This window comes from Anas acuta, chromosome 3 (genome assembly GCF_963932015.1).
Source record: "Anas acuta chromosome 3, bAnaAcu1.1, whole genome shotgun sequence".
Classification (NCBI taxonomy): Eukaryota; Metazoa; Chordata; class Aves; order Anseriformes; family Anatidae; genus Anas; species Anas acuta.
This window is the reverse complement of record NC_088981.1, coordinates 66,985,206-67,005,961: the sequence shown is the minus strand read 5'-3', so window position 1 is coordinate 67,005,961 and position 20,756 is coordinate 66,985,206. Positions and strand designations below refer to the sequence as shown.

Sequence of the window (20,756 nt, the reverse complement as noted above, 5' to 3'; positions counted from 1 at the left end):
GGAGAAAAGGAGGCTCAGAGGCGATCTTATTGCTCTTTACAGATACCTTAAAGGAGGCTGTAGTGAGGTGGGGGTTGGCCTGTTCTCCCACGTGCCTGGTGACAGGACGAGGGGGAATGGGCTAAAGTTGCGCCAGGGGAGTTTTAGGTTGGATGTTAGGAAGAACTTCTTTACTGAGAGGGTTGTTAGGCACTGGAATGGGCTGCCCAGGGAAGTGGTGGAGTCACCATCCCTGGAGGTCTTTAAAAGACGTTTAGATGTAGAGCTTAGGGATATGGTGTAGTGGAGGACTTGTTAGTGTTAGGTCAGAGGTTGGACTCGATGATCTTGAGGTCTCTTCCAACCCAGAAATTCTGCGATTCTGTAAATTGGTGATGGGCAGGCACACTGGTCACACAGTTTTTGCTATAGATCACTTATTGTGGAGTGGAACTGCAACATGTTTCAACTGTAGACATTTCTGAGCATGTTTCATGTCTCGGTAAATTAAGTCAAGTCCTTGTTTTTTTTTTTTTAATCACTGGCTTATTTGTTCCTGATCGTAACAAAGGGTATACCAATAATCTTAAACATCTGCAAACAAATGTTTTTTATAAAAGCAAATAGACTGTAGGATACTCTTTTGTTAAATTGAGTTCATGTATTATTTTTTTTAAAATATTTAGAAAATTTAAAATGTTTACATGGCAGTTGCTTATAAATATGAGAAGCAAAACAAACCATTACAATTGGAAAACTGTTTTTATTGTTCATTGTATTAATGCACAAAGTTTATCTGATCTCCTGAAATTAGCAGAATAATACCATGTTACAGGCACTGCCTTTTTTACCATATATATAAAATTTTGTTAAAGATTCTGTTACATTCAGTATAATAATATGCATTTATAAATGCACGTATGTCTGTCAAACAGGCACATTTGCTAGATTTGCCTGGTTATGGCTAAAAACCTGGGTATTTTGGATATCCCACCAAAAGTTATTCAAACATATCTCAAAGTGGGAGATCTGCAAATACTGACAAACTGCTTGTGATAACTCATGGAGGGAAAATTCTTTGACGCTATGCTAAATGTGAACAATAATAAAACTCCAGGACCAGAACATTTTTCATCTGAATTTAATAGCTTGTTTAAGGAGGCATTTGTATGTTCCTTGAAAGGGATATTAATGTTTGGTTATAGCAGGAGCTTCCATGGACTGTAAAAGAAGCTGCTTGCAGTGTTTACCCTGCAGTTGGAAACACCTTTGCTTTTGCACCTCTTATGGGCCCATATTCTTGCAGAATGATGACATAAATTTTTTTATAAGTAATTAGTGAGATGATTGCAGGCTCTGCTCTCACTTTATGTACTTTATATCCAGTTACTGCATTCAAGAAGGCTGTTTCACTTCTTAACTTGAAAAAGTTATACATTAGCTATAGATGAAGTAGTAGACTTTTGATGGGCTAAAAGGAAAGCAAAAAATTGGTGTGAACCCTTTTAGATGACTTTCTTGAGAAGGGAGTGTCTGTTCATGTCAGGATAGAGAAAGAACTGCTTGCAATTCTAGTCTGTAACATGATAAAAGTTAATTGCTGTAATATAAGTGATGCCTCACTCCAATCAAGTAAATAAACACACGTGTAAACTGAATGGATCTATTAGCATATTTCACATGCTCATGACATTCAAGTGGAAGAAGAGATTGCATATATACTGGCTTTGAGGTTGTGAAATTGTAGAGAGTATTAGGATGAGGGTTCGTTCATAAATCATTACTACAAGTTGCTTATAACCAAATAATACAAATCACAAAATACTTCTTTGGTTGTTTATATACATGATGTGTTCTGTTTCATTGGTACTCCTAAAAATACTCCCTGCATCTTGCACTACTCAGGTGCCTAATATTTATAGATATTTCTATTTTAGTATCTAAGTTCCTTACAATTATCTTTGGGTAGATATAGGATCTATTACAGTTAAATTGCAGCTTACTTTAAATGAGAAACTAATTTTACTGAAGCAGCATAAGCATAGACTCAAGAGCTAGCATTTCTGAAGTTGTTTCCAGTGTTTTTAACCAAAAACACAGTACAAAAATCCAAAGAGCAACCGCCATTGATGCTGAGCTTCTCCAGAAAGTGAAACCCCTCTGTCACCCGTGAATTAGAGGAATCTTAAAATGTATACTACAAACATTTGTGGTTTACTTTAGGGATCAAATTAAGCCAAACTGCAAATATTTGTAACCCATAACAAATATTTGGGGGGCATTCTGGCTTGCTTTTTCAAAGACACTAAAGAGCTCTGGTTAATTGTCGGTCAATTAACTTCAGGATAAAAAAAAAAATATCCCTAAATTGTGAGCAGACCTGTCTCTACAGCAAAAAAACTTCAATATAAGGACATGCACAAATAACTTCCCCAAAAGATGTAATTTGCAAAAAATTAAATTTTCAGAAAAGGATCACAGGTCATGTCTGGTACTCCGCAGGTGCTATGCTACATCACAATGTCCTTTGGCTTCATGAAACAGCATAAGAAAGAGACCTTTAGGGAGAATCAACAAGAAAACTGTCTTGGAATATTTATCCTTTTCAATTAAATTAAAAAAAAAAAGGTATTTTGGAAGAAGCATTCAAACTTGTGCTGAGTCCCCTAGCACTCTCAGTGGATAGAGGAAGGGAGAGAATTTCTCGGCCCCCATACCACCAGGCTCAGATGTGTGTTGGTGCCACATTTCGAGATTTTGCAGCATTAGGGACAAACTGGAAACAGTTCAGTCAATAAAATGTGCATATGTGTATAAGATGTGTGTAAGCAGTTCCCAAGGCTTGCATTTTGTAAGGTACACTGACAGGACTGTGATGCATTTGTAGAAAAATGGCTTTGAGGAGAGCTGGTTACAGTTTCCAGATGAGCCTTGAGTGATGTATTTACATTGCATGGGAAAGAGACAGATGTTGGGTGAAACCAAGCCTCATAGACAGGAAAGCAAGTTGAAAAGGAATCATTTGCATCCAAAAGAGTTTCTGTGTGGTTTTGTTTTGGTCAAGTCAAACAATGTTTCCCTTGCATTTTGTCTGTCAGAGGATGACAGTGTACACTCACATGAAGGAGCTGAATAGGAGCAAGGGAGAAGTCAGCGACCCAGATATGCCTAGAAGGTTCATTAAGAGTAAGATGTAACTGCCAAGTGGAGGCCAAGGGAAGGTGTTGGTTCTCAAAGGTTACATTTGGAAAGTTGGAGTATGGACTGAAAATAGTTCCCTTCAGAGACAAGCCCCAGGAAAGCAACCTGCGCAGCCACTGGCATTGTGTCTGAGTTTCAGGTTGATCTCTGTTATGAGTCTTGCTGTTTTACCCTTTTTGCAACCATTTCCATCCCATAGTAACCATTGCAACCATCTCATAGTAACTCACCTCAAGGCAGGAAACAGTCAGCAAGCGGTGACTCTAATTACGGAGAGATACCAGGTTACTGATATCATGCCTAGCCCAGAATGTGGCAGAGTTCAAAGGTTTTCCTCCTCCTTGAATATATCACCAAGCTTTTTATATGCTTTATAAATGCAAGGTCAAACCCCGTCTTCCCTCTGCAAAGCCATCAGTGTGCAGATAATGTGGGTCTCTGCCTGCAAGCTGTGGAGATGCAGAGGAGAGGAGCTGGCAGCAGCGGGCAGATCGGTGCAGGGATGCGCAGGGGGTATGGGTACAAAGACCAGCTGGCCTTTGGCAGCCTTGCAGAGAAATATTAGAAATATGTCAAATGCAGGCCTTACCTCTGAGAGGAGACAGGGAGTCTAAGGATTCGTTTTCTTTCTTTTTTTTTTTCTCTGCAGCTCTTTCTTTTTTCCCCTCAGCGTTGAGATATAGAAGATTATGCACATCTAGAAACAGTATTAGCCCAGCTCCTTTTCCCATCTTTTTAATAACTTTTTCATAGGGGAATTACCATAGAAAATAAGTCTATTTGGAAGTATTTTTTTTCAAGTTAATACACCAGTTATTTCCCATGTAGTTAATTACTTTGAGAGGTCTTGACTAACTATTTAAGTGGTCCTGGTTTAAAAAATAAAAGGTTGTGTTTTATTCCTTTTCATTGTCATTACAGAACTTTGTTCATACCAACAGCAGTTACTATAGATACGGTTAAATTGTTTATGTTGCTTTATGTCAACTCAGCTATACCACAACAACGCCGTTTTATACCAGCTCTTAATATACAAAAAAGAAAATGGCACGTATTGGTACAACTGCATCCACAGGAGAGAAGTTTAACAAATTGAACCCAGCACGAAGAGCATCTATAGACCACATTCCCTTTGATCCTGAAATTTGAAGACACATTCTTATGTTATAAGAAATTAAGCTAGAGAAGAAGGTCTAGATGTCAACGGGCAAAAGGACTTTAGCAAATGAGGCCATACATAAAACTTCTTGCTGTTATTTCATGGTTGAGACATTGCTCTTTCTTCCTGTCTTGCTGTCAGCTGGCCTGATACACTTTTGTTTTGATTAATAGTTGTACCCTTTCTGATCAGACAGACATTGCTGGTCGGTACTTGCTAGGGTACATGGCAAAAAAAAAAATGCCATTGCTGTCTGAACATTTAGGCATATACACAATATGGTGAAAGATTTTTTTTTTTTTTTGATTTTTTTTTAAATTCAGAGCTGCTCCAATCTTTGTTTAACACTGTAAATAGCTTTTAAGACCAAAGAGCATGCAGGATAATTTGTACTATGTGAATGAAGATATACACCAGCACAGACAAAATATTGTAGGATATTTTAGAATTGCCATTTACTGTAAAACTTTATAAAATGCTTGGCAATAGCATTATCTTTCTTGTATATTTTTATGTAGCTGTGTTTTTTTCTCAGGGTTACAAGTGGCATCAAAATTTTGAACTTTAAGTGAGGCAAAGGCTGACTGAGCTGTGCTAAGGAGGACTGCAGGGACAGGATTTGCAAGGGACAGACATGGCCAGCAGCCCCTACCACCACTTGAAGAAGGCGGTGGGATGGCACAAGAGCATTCGCATCTGTTGGTGTCATGCTCTGCTGCCAGCTTCTCAAGGGACAAAATTACTGGTCATTTTGTAAGGCCCCCTTGAGGATCTTCTGGCTTCTTCCCACTGAAGTCAGAGTAACGCCATAGATAGAGTGACATGACCTAAGGGCTGCTCTTTTTAGACTGTAGGCTTTGTCATTTTACTTGATTTTAAGTCCGTAGCTGGGCTATTTCCAACATCCATGGGCACAACTCTCTCACAAGTCCAAGAGCTTGACTTTTTTATTCCACTTTCCTCTTTCCTTATTCCACCAGCACCTAGTGGCATGGTAGGTAATGCAGTGACATCTGACATTGTAGGTTCGTTCTTGCTCTCATCCTTCCTCTCAGTGGGAGGACTGTGTTATAAGCCTAAACAGTTCCTAAAAACCTGACCCTTACGCAGATTGGGCAGGTTTTGTGCATGTCTGGCTTACGGACGAAATTTTCATCCTTATCCCTTACAGATGCTGCCATCTTATCATTGCTGCATGCCTCATGGACCCCATAAAGTTTGCAGGCAGTCTGGCATGGCTTGCCAGTTTTTCAAGTACTCTGGTGGGACTTGAAGGTCTTTGATTTTATTGTAGGAACGTGTACGGCAAGCAGCAGAAGGACATTTGGGAAGTGGGTTATAACTTGACATCCAAACCAGTAACTACGCTGCCAGATAATTATCACTTATTTTCTGCAATGATTTGTTCTTCCCATGACTCTGTCACAGTGCAGGGACTGACTTACGGTTTGGTTAAGATGAATTAAAGGGGATCTGAGCTGTGTGCTCCATGCTATGAAGAAAAATACCACAGAAAACAAATGGTCCGTTAGATAAAGGAATAGCTCAAGGGACCCCTCGCTTTACAGCCTGTCTTGAAGCATCTTGAAACGGCCACAAAGATCATTTTATTTTCCTTTTATAACTTAATAAAAAATGAACAATGGCTAATTCCTCAAGTGCCTTGGGGATTCTCTTAAATTCCGATATAAAAATGTTAATTTTAAGAAGCAGGAAATATAAGGCAGGATTATGATACATTTATTGAATAGGGCTGTACAATTAGTACAACTTCACTGCCCGTCTTCCTTCTCAGATTTTTAACTGTACATTTTGGCACAATATACTCCTCCTTTCTTCACTCTTCTCAAGCCTACAGGGAAATTCACGCCTTCCTCTAGAGCCCTGTATGGGCAAGTCAATGGAAGGAGTCCAGCTGAAATTTGTGGGTAGAATCTTTTTGCTTCTTAAGGCAGCTTTTACGTAACATGGTGATCATACATGTCTTTTGTGCCAGTGTAAGGGCACTGGCATTAGCCCTGGGTCTGTGATCAGAAATCAGCAAAGGTAACATGCAGTAAGGAACTCAGGCTTGGGAAGTTTTAAGTCACACTAATCTGCCATCAAATTGCTACCTTCTTACCTGGAATGGAATATATCTTTCAATGATTGCTTAAAAAGTTTGTTTCTGACATTTTTGTAAATCATAGATAATAGTTTACTCAATAAAACCTTTCTGTTTTGTTAGTAATGAGACAAGTATATAAACCATTATGTGAATGTTTAACTATTCATGGGTATAGCTCTGCCCATGAGTAATGTGGGTAGGGGCTTTCTGTGATCGTGCACAGCTGGATCCCAGACAATGTTACATTGGGCCAAAGCACTGAAGGAAATTTTTGTCATTAAGTCAGTGATGGACAAATTATAGCTATCAATATGGTGAAACGTGATGCATGAAAACAAGTCAGATAAAAGCAAATATTGAACAAAAAGAGGGGGAAGTGTTATTCTGTATGTTCAAAAGAACCTTCAAGTCATCATCCAGAGAATGCAAATTTGGGAGAAATATTTGTCATGTTGTCATGAAAAACCTTGAAAAGCTATTTATGAATATAGGTGAGGAACCACAGGCCTTGTGTGTGGTAACCTAGATGGTAAATCTTTGCAAATTAATGTGCAGAAAGCTCCTACTGCTTTGCTTTCCCTTCCCAAGTGCCTGCTCCTCCACATCCCTGCCTGTGCGTTTTGGCTCCTCCTTCTAGTGGTTGCGTTATTTGCTTGCCTGTGCTCTCAACCAGAACACTGAACCCAAACTCAGACCCTTTTATGTGCACTGTGGCTGATCCAAAGCAGATGTGTTCAAAAGATGTATTTAATATTTTAGGGAGAGAGTTTTAGGACAAGAAATGTGAACGGTGAAGAAAGAGGAGGCAAAGTGAAAAGGCAAATAGATATCTGTGAAGAAATTTCGCTAAAAAAGTATTTGACTACACTAGCTGAAATGCAATCAGTCAGATCAGGACTGGCACCACATTCAGAAGATATTTACTCTCTGAGGATATTTATCATTAACACTGATAGTAATTTGGATTCTTCTTCAGATCATACAATGGGCTACTGAGCATTAGTTTTAGTAGTATAGTGATAATAGCGAAATAACTGCTTAAACCCCCATTAAGTGGAAATGTAATGCTCCCTTCACGAAAAACATAGCCATCACTTTTATATTGATATCTTTTTAACATTATTAAACTGTACACTAGAGACGGTGGTCCCATAAACCACATTTTCCCTGTAGGAGCTGTATGACTTACATGACTGCAGCCTAGTCTGCATTAGAAAGTGTAATGAAAATGTTAAAATGACTAATGCTATAATTAGGTGTGCAAATAGCACCAACAGGAAAACACTGAATAATCTGGCATGCGTGTTTGTGTGTGTATGTATACATACAATGTGTAGTCAACATTGTCTTTGGTTAGTTGCATGAAGCCTGTGACATCCTATTAGTAGATTGTCTAACGAAATACTATCATCTAGGTATGAACTTGATTATTGTGTTGAGCTGGGGCCTATATACAGGCTTCCATTTCTTCATTATATTTCAACATAAGGAAAGGAAAGGAAAGGAAAGGAAAGGAAAGGAAAGGAAAGGAAAGGAAAGGAAAGGAAAGGAAAGGAAAGGAAAGGAAAGGAAAGGAAAGGAAAGGAAAGGAAAGGAAAGGAAAGGAATTGCATTTCACAGGGCAGAAATTAAAATAAGTTTGTTCTCCAACAGATAGTATATTTGAAGAATTTTTCTTACTTTTTTTTTTTGTCTGAGTGAATGCACTCCTAGTCTTGGTTTAGTCTTGCACTCCATTTAAAAGGGCTTCTAGTTCAAACCTGCGCATGCAATTAAACAGGCAGTGATACACCTCTGCATTGACCTGAGTTAGTGACCTGAGTACACTAACAAGTGACATCTCATAGTTTTAAAGTGGTCATTTGGATTTCTTTAATGTCATCAGGTGTTGAGTTTTTTTTTTTTTTAATTAATATTTATTTTGTAGGGGTGATTTTCAGATTGTCAATCTTTCTTTTAAGTGAAATGGTTTTGCGGAAGCCCTGTTCAAGGTCAGCAGCATAGCAAGTTAGTTCTTCAGGTATGTTCACTTAAATAAGGACAAAAAAAAAAGCAAGATACAGCTATAACAATGTTCAAAAAGAGAAGCCTATAGAACAGCCAGTCCTTAGAGAAGCAAGTCTGGACTCTAAATGGATCAATCAGTGAATAAAATTACAGTGAGTGCTAGAATTATCAAAGCTGTTATGGGAGTAGCTAGAAAGTCTGATTGAAACTGTGGTCATCGCAGGTTACAGTTTTGAAAATGAGCCTCTCTCTCAAAAATGTTTCTGCAAAGAAACACTTTGCCCCATCGCCTGGCTACCACAGGCATCTTTCCTGAGAGGATGGTCCTCCTCATCTGAGTCCTGCCCATTCTGGGGCTGATATTTACATGCCAGAATATAAATGCAAATAAGAGAACATGATTCAAACCAGCTCTTTCCCATGCTGGGAAAGCCCAGTGCTGTGCAAGGTTTTCTTTGGCCTTAACCTGCATGGCCTTACCGAATGTATGGACTCCAAGGAAGCCGAAGTACAATAAAGGAGGCAGCTGCTGGAAGGAGCTGTGAAACTCAATGCTAGCATTTCTTGTGATTGATCTATAGCAGCTTTTCTGGTCCTAATTAAGCTATTAGATGCTGAGCCAAGCTTGAAATGACATGGAAGTGCTTGCAGCATATGCTGGTTATTGCTCTGTGATTGAAATGGTGATTGAGAAGAAGGTGGGAGGCTGTTCTGTTTTGCCTGGGCTCCTAACCATTTCGATGGCTAATGTGCATTGCAGCCTGGAGCCAAAGGCTTGTACAAAGTCCAACCCTCAGTCCTTGCAGCATCTTCCCAGATGGGGCTCATCTGCTGTGGCTAGCACTGGTGGATAAGAGGTATTGATTTAAGTATTGTCACGCACTAAAACACAGAGTAATGCTTTTGTAAAAGTTGGTTACGCTACAGAAGGCGCTCAGAACAGTGCCTTCAATAGCAAGGGGAGAGCTGATAGACTGCCAGTGGAAATTTGGGATTACATTGATTTTGAGCTCTGGGTGCGTGAGGCACGAATGTTTTTTTGTTTGTTTGCTTGCTTGTTTGTTTGTTTGGCGGTGCCTGTTTTCAAACAGGCTATTACAGAATTTCCTAAAACTTGCTTCTTTGTTCATGTGCCTGTGCCTGGGGACACTCTAGCATGGTCAGACTTGAGGTTTGCATATGCTGGCTTTAGGCTCCTCCTCTGCTGTGCAAGCCATCTTGGTGCCTTCTGCAACTGACTGCACATCTGCTCATGAAAGAGTTTACCATTAGATAGTTCTTCTTCAAGTTGCTGGAACATTTTGTAGAAATATGTCAATTGTGATTAAAGTTTCGGAAATAAATTACTCCAATCATTCCTTGAGATTCAGTCAGCACATTTGATCTATAAAATTACTTTAGTGGATATTACAATATTATCTTACAAAATACATATTTAAACATTCCTGTGGATTCAGAGTTGAATATTTTGCAATTATTCTCTGGTTGAAAATTCTGAGATATCACTCTTTCTCCCCAAATTTAAATGTCTTGAAGTTGTCTGGGGAATAAATATGGTTCCTTTTGACCACCTGCAGGTTGTCAGTTTTTGCCTTAATGTCAAAGAACCCATGTTAGTTGAATGTTGAAATGGGGATTTTTTTTTCCAATAGAAAAGCTGGATTTCATGATCATTAACAGCATTGCATCTCTACCTTCAATATTGTTTCCAATATGTACACATATTAATGATTTAACAGTTATGTTGTGTATGCATGGATGATCTTAAAGTGAACGTCTGCACATTCATTGCAGGTGAGTGTAAGCTATTACATTTATCTTTGCTACATCTGTTTTTTTTTTTTTTTTTTTTTTTTCTTCCAACAATCCTGATTTGATAGATCTTTCCTGCTCAGGAAAACACTTAAAAATTGACTTAACTTTAATCCCTCAGTTGAATTTAATTGCAATGAATACTGCCTGATATTGAAGGTACCTTCCTGAGGATCTATGATTCCACCAGAGACCCAGTATGTTTTGGTGACTTGATACGCCTTTGTTAACTAAATAATGTTTTCTTATTCTTAATGATTTGTAATACTGTTCTCTCACTTATTTTAAAAATAAATTAGTAATTGTGCCCACACATGCTGCAGATACTTGAACCTTGTATGCTCAGGACCTTTGGTGTAGAACCACGACTAAATTCTGGTTTTCTAAAGAAAACTTTTGTAAAGAATTTTGTAAAGAAGCTTTTTTTTTTTTTTCTTCCTTTAAACAAACAAAGACAGCAGAGACACAGAAAAGTGAACAGCATGTATTAATGGGACATTTGCCAATGCATGACAGTAACAAATCTTTTACATCTCTCTCCAACCTGTACCAGGATTTCTCTGAATTTTTGGCAGATGCTAGTTGCATATTTTTGGAGCATCCTAGATCAGATGAGGTAGTATGTTGCTGCTTGCTCATCTCTTGAGTCAATGTAATAAAATTACTTATTTTAGAGACTTGCTGTAGCAGATAGCTTTTCAATTTGTCCAACGACATAAAAATAAACAGTTTAATTCTAGACAGGAAAGCAGTCATTCAGTATCTTTGCGTGTTAGTAGACAGTGTTGTACAATTTACAACTTGCTGTATTTTGACAGAGGTATTTATGGTAATTATTGTAGGGAGGTGAGTTTATTATTATTATTTTTTAAAGCTCCTGTAATACTTGGATTCAAAGGAGATATAAGCTTTCCTTTTTAAAAAGGAAAATATCTACATCCTTATTTTTAAGAAAATTTGGAAAACTTACTGGGAACCTGACAGACTTTTTCCCCCCTTTTTAAAAAAAAATAAAATAAAACATCAGTTTTTGTATATTTGGAATTAAAAATTTTACAATAGGGCTCAAATCAATGACCCACAAACTCATCACCAAGCTTTGTAAGCTGTCTCCTAAATAATTTTTAGCAAATAACATGAAAGATGTACATACTATAAATGTTACTGTTACAATATTAAGTTTCTGAAAATTAATGCTATCCTGAGGAAGCAATGCCCGGCCTTTCATCTTTGAGGAGAATTGCTCAAAAACACTGAGAAGCTTGGTCAGGAAGGTTTCAAATGGTATTTAAGGAGTATCAGTCAATGATCTATGTGTAAAGTTTTTCTTAAGCATAAAAGTGTAATTCCTACTCATCTTCTGTCTTCAGCAGGATTTCTAAGTGTACCTTGTCTAATTGGTTTCATAATTTTTCAGCTGGAATAATGACCAAATTCTGTATGCAATGACATCCTGAATTTGTGCTAGTTTACCCATATTCTTCATTTCATCCCACACCTCAGTGGTTTTTTTTTGTTTATTTGTTTGTTGTTTTTTTTTTTTTTTTTTTTTTTTTATACTGCAACAGCCATGCTGCCTTTGGGAAATTCTGTTTGTTTCCATGGATTAACTTTATACCCCAGCATACCTTTAGAAGGTACTTTAGAAGGTACTTGTAACCTCTTGAAAGGTACTTAGTGTATAGAAGATCTATCTTTGGCATTTAGGAAAAAAAAAAAAAAAGCCATAATAGCCACTTCTATCAGTGACCACAATTTTATTGTGTCAGAATACTTAGCATTTCTATTTAAGTCCCAAGAGTAATTGTTAAGAGATTCATGGTCATGTTTGCACTCTTCATGTTTTCAGAATAAAGCTTGAAAACATTAACCATAAAACTTTCAAAGGGTGGAGAAAATAATAATAACAACAGATTGAATATTTTTATTTAAAGCTTCTTGATTTTTGTAGCCAGTCTTTTGGTTTTGGGAGGTCTAATGCGTAATTTGAATGCTTGGTGTTAGAAATACTGTAGAATAAGAAAACCGATAATGTTCCAGTAGCTACACCATCTCTTACTCTCTGTTTTGCTTAAGACCATTTGCTGACAGGCTTTCCCTTTTGCCTTCTTTCTTCTATAGATTTAAAAATTACTACATGCATTCCCACAGGCTTCTTTGTATTTTTCCACAATCCTCTGTTGAGGCTCAAGAGCAGTTCACGGCCTAAATGTCAGACGGGTACGTGCATGCAGACTAGCTCACTAGCAAGAGATAGACGACTTTAATGGGATGACACTTTTGTGTGTAGATTTGCTTACATGGGAGAGTACATATAAATCTCATTTACAGAATTACTCAGCTGGCAGCAAGCAATAGCTGATAAACGTGCAACAAAAATACTTGACACCAACTAAACAGAATATGCTAAACCACAAAATAAACAACACTCAGGTAAAAGCTTTAATAATCGTCTGAAAAATAATACCAATTACACCGTAATTATTCCAGAGTGCAAATTTAAACCCTGTTGTGACAACTTGGAGGCTTTGGATATAGACAACTAATGAATTTTTTGTGAGGCTGGGAAGTTGTGGCACAACCAAAGGCTTCTGTGCCCTTCAAGTCCTCATACTATGCTGTCTGCCAGCTCAAGATGTCGTGACTCTTCTAGCTCCAAGAGCATGGAGCATCGTTGAAATGTGGGTCCCCCTGTGAGGGGGTAGGACAGTTCAGGGTGAACCACACTACACCGGTGACCTTCCAGCTGTGATTACAGAGCATGAGCCAGCTTCTGGGCTCTGTCAAGTGTCTGCTTGCTCCACTGGGTCTAGGAGGGGAAGGGGGAAATCCAGGGCATTCCCAGTGGCACAAAATGATTCGACAAGAGGTTTGTCAGGCAGGAAGATGCAAGCCAACCAAGTCTTCCACTCAGGCATGGAAACATCCATTTGCACCTGTGGAACATGCTCATGGGCTTTATGGAGAAAAAAGTAGAGGTAAAGAAAGTGCTGCAGAGGGGGAGCATTGCACCACCAGAAAAAAGTGCTATTTCAAAAAAGTAGAACTGAAAATGAGCATGGCCACAAAAGTAACCTTTGAAAGCTCACTGTTTGGAAAAGCAAGGGCTGACAGAAGTATTTATCGTAGCTGAATCTTTAGTAATGTAGATTTAACCCTGACAGACCTTGTGGTTAATTGATTTAGACCTTGAGGAAGACCTCAATTTAGAATCTGTGGTTGTTTCCTATTTCATACAGCTTGTTCAAGGGATGAAACCTGCTTCTGTCAGAGAGTCCTTAATTTTATTTGCTCAGCTTCAGAAAGCCGGTAAAATCTGCTGTAAAAACAGAATTTGCAAATGAGCTTACTTGGCAGGGTACGCTTTTTTTTTTTTTTTTTTTTTTTAAAAAAAAAAAAAAAGGCATCACAGGTGGGCAAATTCTCAAAGCTGATGCTGGGATGCTGCCACATTTCTCAGCACTGGGTTAACACACAGTGGTCTTCTCTGGGCTGTCCTCAGACAAGAGCCTAAATTGTACTCAGAAAGTGCTTAAATTGTGCTGAGGGGTTGAAAGCAGAAGTCAGCGCGTGGCATTTTTAAAGCCGCTCCCTCCAGCCAGGGCTCATGCTCTCTGCTCCAGCAGCTGGAAGGAATGGTATGGCCCTTGTGGTACTGGTGGCACTGGGTCACTCAGTGACTATAATCAGCTGTTCCCAATGAGCTGAATTACAGATTATAAATGAGATGTTGCATAGCCTTCAGATGGTGGTGAGAATACTCTACTACTGTCTGTAGCAAGCATAGGATAAAGAGATGTATTATGCTTAGTATGTCTGTCTAGAGCGCTTTACTGAGAAAGTGCCACACATGGTGGTAACAGAGGGAATGGGATGCTAGAAGGTGTTTGGGATGGTTGGATTCATCTGCGAGAAGCTGCTGTGTCTGGGTCAGAGCCTCCTGTCCCTCGGCAGTGAGGAGGAGGAACTGATGCCCATGGACTGCGTAACTGTTCCCTGAACCAAAGCAAGGTAAGGCTGGAAGATATTGGGTTCTCTTCAATATCTTTATCAATGATCTGGATGAAGGGATTGAGTGCACTCTCAGTAAGTTTGCAGATAATGCCAAATTGGGTGTGAGTGTCAATCTGCTTGAGGGTCAGAGGGATCTGGATAGGCTGGACTCGTTGGCTGAGGCTAACTATATGAAGTTCAACAAGGCCAAGTGCCTTCACTTGGGTCACAACAACCCCATGCACTGCTACAGGCTGGGGAAGGGTGGCTGGAAAGCTGCTAGTCGGAAAGGGACCTGGGGGTGCTGGTTGATAGCTGACTGAACGTGAGCAAGCAGTGTGTTCAGGTGACCAAGCATCCTGGTTTGCGTCAGAAATAGTGTTGCCAGTAGCACTGGGTAAGTGATTGTCCCAAGCCAAGTGGCTCTGGTGAGGCTGCACCTTGAGTACTGTGTTCAGTTTTGGGCCTTCACTACCAGAAGGACATCGAGGTGCTTGACAGAGTCCAGAGAAGGACGACAAAGCTGGTGAGGGGTCTGGAGAACAAGTCTTACGAGGAGCGGCTGAGGGAGCTGGACTTCTTCAGCCTGGAGAAGAGGAGGCTCAGGGGAGACCTTAATGTACTTTATAGCTACCAGTTTACTCTTGAAAACCTTGAGTAATGCAGATTCTCCAGACTTCTGAGGAAATCTCTCCTGCTGCCTCCCATTCCTCATCACCAGAAAGTTTTGCTGTTGAAAGACCATGCAGATGTGCCCACAGTGAAAAGGGTGCCTGGCCATAGGAACCTCACTTTAATTTATTTGCAACTTGGTATTCAGTAATGTTGCTGTTGTCACTAGTACTGTGGCTATTGTTCCCTGTCCTCTCTGCTCTGCTTGATCTCCCACCCTTATCTGGCTTCAGTAGCAGTAGCTGGAGGGAGGCAGCAAGTCTCCTCCTTGGGACTTTAGCCTGTTGTGAGTGCAGGTGATGTGCTTTGTTGGCCTTACCATAGCCAAAACACAGGAAAATCAAGCAACTCCAACCCCAGTTTCCTGTCCATAAAACGATGATAGTGCTGTCCTTAACTCACGGGAGCTTTGCTAGACCAACCATGTTGAACTTCCAACCAAGTGGCAATGATGGGCCTGTAACAGGCAGAGTGTGGCTGCATGAGGAAAGCCAGTGGCTGTTTGGCTGCTAAAAGCAGTCTGCACAGAGGCATCTAACACACACCGGAAAGAATTATGGATGTCCAGTGACCCTAAATCTTTACTCAAAATCCAGTGCAATGCTGTAAGTATTCCTTTTCCCACATGTAAGGAGCAAAAATCAGCATGTAAAATGGCAAAGGAGAGGAACCAAGCAATCCTGGGTCAGCATTCTCATATTCAGGGAAAACCAAAACCAACAGTGACACAAATGAGAAATCTGAGGAATCAAGAGCCATTTGAATTAGGTACAAATGGAAGTCTGTTAGGTACAGGTGAAAGTCTGTTTCTGTTTGATATTTTGTTTCTTATGTGATGTAATAATCTTAATAGGTATCATGGTGTGCATATTTGTATGGGGACCATGTATGCTCATTTTCAACAGGAAAAATATGTAAAATACATATACACATGTATCAGTATTCTCATGGCAAATCAAGTGCAAGTCACATCTTATTAAGAACTATTTTAATTGTTATGTTTTTCATGTATAAAAATATTTACTCATATGCTCTAGACTAACATACGATTGGAAAGAAAGAAGTTTTCCCCAGAATAAATATGTTTATGTCAACAGAAGGCTTGATTTCGTTCTTACTGAAGATGATGATAATCTTTCCATTGTAGGAGCCTGAGCAAGATGGACCCTAGAAAGCTTCAGTTCTCAAATGATCTCTTATTAATGACAATTGGTAAAGCAAATCCTCTTATGGAAATACTGGAAACTCTGGGATTTTGCCCTAAACAAATGGGAGCATCCATGCTCCTAGCAGCATGGATAATTGACCACATCCTTCCTTAGTCCTTTTCCTTTCCCATGTATTAGCTACACACCCAGCCTGTAGGTATTGGATGAAGCATCCTGTTGATTCTGGCTCTGGAGACTTGAGATAGTAACTAAGTATACAAATCAGAGACACGTAGCACTGGAAAGGAAGGAAATAATGGTTATCAAAAATTAAAGTTTGGTTGTAAAAAGAATTATTCCAAATGAATTCAGGAACAATCCACTAGGTAATTTAATTTTTGCAATTAAACACAGTGATGTTTAGGATCAGCAAGCTAAACAAGAAAATAATACCTCGCTTCTGTCTTTTTCTGGTGGGCAGGAAATAAGCAGTGAGGTATTCAGGCATTGCTCTTTTGTCTGTATGATGAGATTTGTCCAAAAGGCTCTTCGCTTTCAAAACACCACTTTATCTGAACATCTCTGGCCTTTCCACACTGTTCCTGCAAATCCAGTTTCCCACTGCCATGCACGGTGTCCATCCTTTCTTTGTGACAGCAGGGAACGAATGGAGCCTAAGCTGAATATTGCTTTAAAGCAGTTATGTCCTTGAGCAGCAATATCTGGTTAAGAATCTATTGTCTCAAGACAGAGTGCTCTGAAGAAGACTGACCATATCTGTTTCTCTTTTCTATACACATCTAATTCATTTACCCTGGATGATCCATGAGAGAACTTCTCCTAAGCGAAAGGGGAACACAGTGCTTTGGGGAAGTGTCTCTTCATACAATCTGGGTAAGATATACTGGAAGGCATGCTTCACTTCTGGAAGTGGAGGAGGAGATCAGACCCAGTTTATCCTGTTTATTTGTCTTTTCATTAAATGATCATCAAAAAATTAATGGGTTTTATGGTAAATGATCGATCTCTTCTGAGGTCTTGATAATCCCTTTAGCTATATCAGATTGGGTTTTGCAATGGTAAATCTAAGTATTTATTTATGAAAGATGAAAAAATATATTTGATAATATTAGATGCACAGATTAAATGAGTTTCTGTTGGAAACAAATTTTAAAAGACATTATGTTTGTGAATTGAAACTGGTATTTTCAAAGCTCTGCTTGTGATTGCAAGTAAAATCCTTTAATTTCACATGAAGAATAAGAGCTGCAGCCCTGCAACAAGAACTCTGTCATCAATAGCTCTTGGACAAATTGTTTTCAGAGCCTGCACAGCTCCACTTCATAGTAACTGCTCTTACTTCAAGCCTGCACTTACAGCATCTGCAGACGCATGTACTCCACTTTTGACTGCAGTTAGCTGGGAGAAGGAAATTAATTAAGTGGTGCCAAATGCTAAGTTTTTTTTTTATGTACAAGACTTTTTCTGCTGCTTTTCGGTGTAAGCACTGGCTACTTCACACGTTCTGCACCTCCTTTCCAGTTCTCCTGTCTAGTACAGGCATATACTCTACTACAAATTAAGATTAGGTAAGTTTTCACCAAAAAAAAATGCGTTGCTCTTAATTAAATAATAACCAGAACAAGCATGCACAGACCTTCCAGAATCATGCTGGGGTGGGAGACCTGTTCTTGTTCATCATTTCAGCAAGGAAGTGGTCCAACTGTGGTCATTTTTTATTCCATCCAATCCACTACTGAACCTGAGGATGGCAGATGTAAGATTTGGCAACAGCGGGCACCGCACCAGCAGAGTAAAGGTCAGACAGAGCCAAACTGGAACGAGAGCTCTCTGAGCTGCAGAAACTGTCCCTAACAGGGCAGGTAGCATCTCAGCCACTGCTGGCAGGCGAGTCTGAGTAGGGTGGGAAAAAATTAACTATATTTTCTCTTTAGTAGCAAAATTGCAATAATCTTATCCTGTGTTCTTGAATACATGTTACCCAATGGATTCTAGGTTCATTTTGCAATGCCTTCTTTCGTGGTTATTTTAATCTCTCTTCCTCATCCTCTTCTACCTTTTCTGAAGGCAGGGTGGATATTAGGGTAGATGAAATGGCTGTCTGAATAGTCCCTAAAAAAAAAAAAAAGTGTGAGACAGAAGTGCTCAGAAGGAACATTTCTCTGACTCCTGTGAAATTAATCTTCTGTGTCTGCTGGCTTTTTTGGCAGATAGAAAATTAGGACTTGAAATGTAAGGAGATTGCAGACTTAGGACAATACTGTCCATTTATCCAATGCGATGAGAGTCCAAATCAAAGCCTACTAGAATCTGGACAGATGTTTCATTGCAGTTATGAGATAACTTCATATGGAGGACCAAATTCCCTGTTTGCATAATCTGATGCTTTCCCACTGTTGTCAGATGAGTAATGCTATTTGTAATCTGTGTATTTGGTCTGTAACTGACAGGATTGTCCCCTTGGCTTCTGCTCATGAAAACTGGGAGGAGTCTCAGCATCAATGAAGTTACAGCCATGCAAAAACAGTATACGGGGGTGGAAATCTGCAGCCGGTAATTTTGAACAGACTGTATTGACACTGATGGGTGCAGAAACAAGGGCTAAGAGCTGGCAGAGCAGTACTGAGAAAAGAGCAACCCTGTTCCGAGGCAGTGCTCTTACTGGGATGGGCAGCCGACATAGTTCTTCATCACCACCAGAAACTGAAAGTCTAGTCACAGATTTACTGCAGGTGTTGCGTGGATTGGATCAAATTAAGAACAGAAACCAAAATTAGCAAATAAAACCATCATGCACTGCATGTATTTTTGTGTGTATATGCTATCACTTTGTATAGTATGGAAGGACATGAAGTGACTTTTCTGAATTCATCTGAACAAGCATTAGTTTGACTATAGCTGCGCAGGGTTTCTTTCCATCTGTAGCTATCTGATTAGACTGCACTTTTAGTCCATGTGCTGAAAATGACCAGTTTGGTGTTCCAAATTCATGTGTTTGGCCAGCTCCTATTGTATTTGGAAAAATGAGCTTTATTTTCTAAATTATAATGAACATTTAATATTTTTCCTATACTACGAAAATTATGCTTTTCATAGCGTTGTTGCATTTGTTGTTTATTTACTTCTTTTCATTAGAAGTCAGGGCTCCCCACCATGCCTGCCTACACGCCAGCTCTCCAAAGCAGGCATTTCGACGTTGGCTGCTGGAGCTTTCTTTGCCTGTGAGACCCTGAAAAGGACCGTCTCTTGGGTGTGCTTTTTTTCCTTCTTTTCTTTTCTTCTGGCTACTCTGAATGCCTGAGTACAATCTGGCTTATCATCAGGATATTTTATCTTGGTGTTGACAAGTGCCATCTTCTGTGCTATTGCAATGCGCTATGGGGGATGTGGTGAGAAAATTCAGTCGCCTTGGGGAGCGGATGAGGCGCTTGAGTTGCAAGTGTCAGAGCTGCTGTAGATGCTATAGGAGACCACCAGGTGGGGGAAGAAAATGGGTCGACTTCCATTGCATGCCTGCAAAGCCCCTGGAAAAAACCACCACAGGCTTTTTTAAAGTTTGTTGTGAGCAGTGGCAATGTGTGTCAGTCGTGAATCTCAGGCCCTCAGAGAGGATGGGCTTTAGAAATGTAATGATAGCTGTGTTTAAAAGGCAATAAAAACAGATGTAATGCTAAACTGGAAGTAGGGAGAGATTTCTGTCAGAAAGCATACCAGAAGCTGACAAGGCCAGGAAAAATAGCTGCTTTAAGAAGAAACTGAAGCAAGTGGAGAGGAGCCAAGGTTCTGGATAAGAACAAACATGCTAAAATTTTTGGTTTCAGAAGACTTTAAGGGACTATGCCTTCATGTTGTCATTGTCTGCTCTCTGTGGTTACTTGTGTGGTGGCATGTTTTAGGGGTGCTCACTGGCTGGCTGTGCTCTGACACCAAGCACAGCCGATGGAGCAAGTCCACACTCCCACAGACAACGCAGGGCAGGGCAGAGCCCGCCTCAGCCACCTACGTGTCCCTTCCACAAACAAAACTGCTGCCTCACTGTCACCATAAATTGACTGAGGTGAGGTTTTCTCACCTGGTTCCCTCTTCCTGAAGTTGTGTTATTGTCCAGAGAGCAGCCCCAGCCAAGAAAGCTCCCAAATTCCTCCCCTCTGGCTGCAGCCAGACCCCCTCCTGCACCCCCTAAGGGCAGTGATGGTGATCTCTCCACCACGTAGCAGTAGCCCACAGAAATACAAAAGAAAGATCAACCAAAGCACCTTGTCCTGCGAATTTAAAACTTGATTTATTGTATGTTCCCTAAGTCTTTCATGCCCAGTGTGGGACTTTCTGCTCACTGACTGCCTGTTCGGAAACTGCTGAACCAGTCATCGCACCCATGGCTAAAGTATATTATACAAACTTCTAGTCTTCCTAATTTTGTCAATGTATTGTAGGTTCCACTTTGTAATAACATAGGAAATTCAAACAATTTCTCTGCACTTCTTGAAAGGTTAAAATGTAATACTTTATCCTGTCATCTGTGGTATGATACAGAAACCAGTGGGTATACTCCTGCCATGTCTTGTTGCTTAATTGTGTCGTATCAGTTGCGAAATCAGCCAAAAGATGTAGCAGAATAGACGTAGAATTAGTTCTTGATTTAGCTAGATAAAGGGAT

General features: G+C 39.8%; 1 protein-coding gene across 4 annotated transcripts in view; it reads left to right on the top strand.

The window, feature by feature from the left end:
- SLC35F1 (solute carrier family 35 member F1) overlaps positions 1-20,756 on the top strand; it is a 244,294-nt gene that overhangs the window by 86,865 nt on the left and 136,673 nt on the right. The window contains exon 1 of one of the 4 annotated variants that reach the window (XM_068677632.1): positions 9,186-9,310. The exons of the other annotated variants lie outside the window; for them this stretch is intronic. Coding sequence (XP_068533733.1) covers positions 9,201-9,310 — 110 coding nt within the window. The 5' untranslated portion in view covers positions 9,186-9,200. Of the gene's footprint in view, positions 1-9,185; positions 9,311-20,756 lie in introns of those variants that run through there. 4 annotated transcript variants of the gene reach the window in all.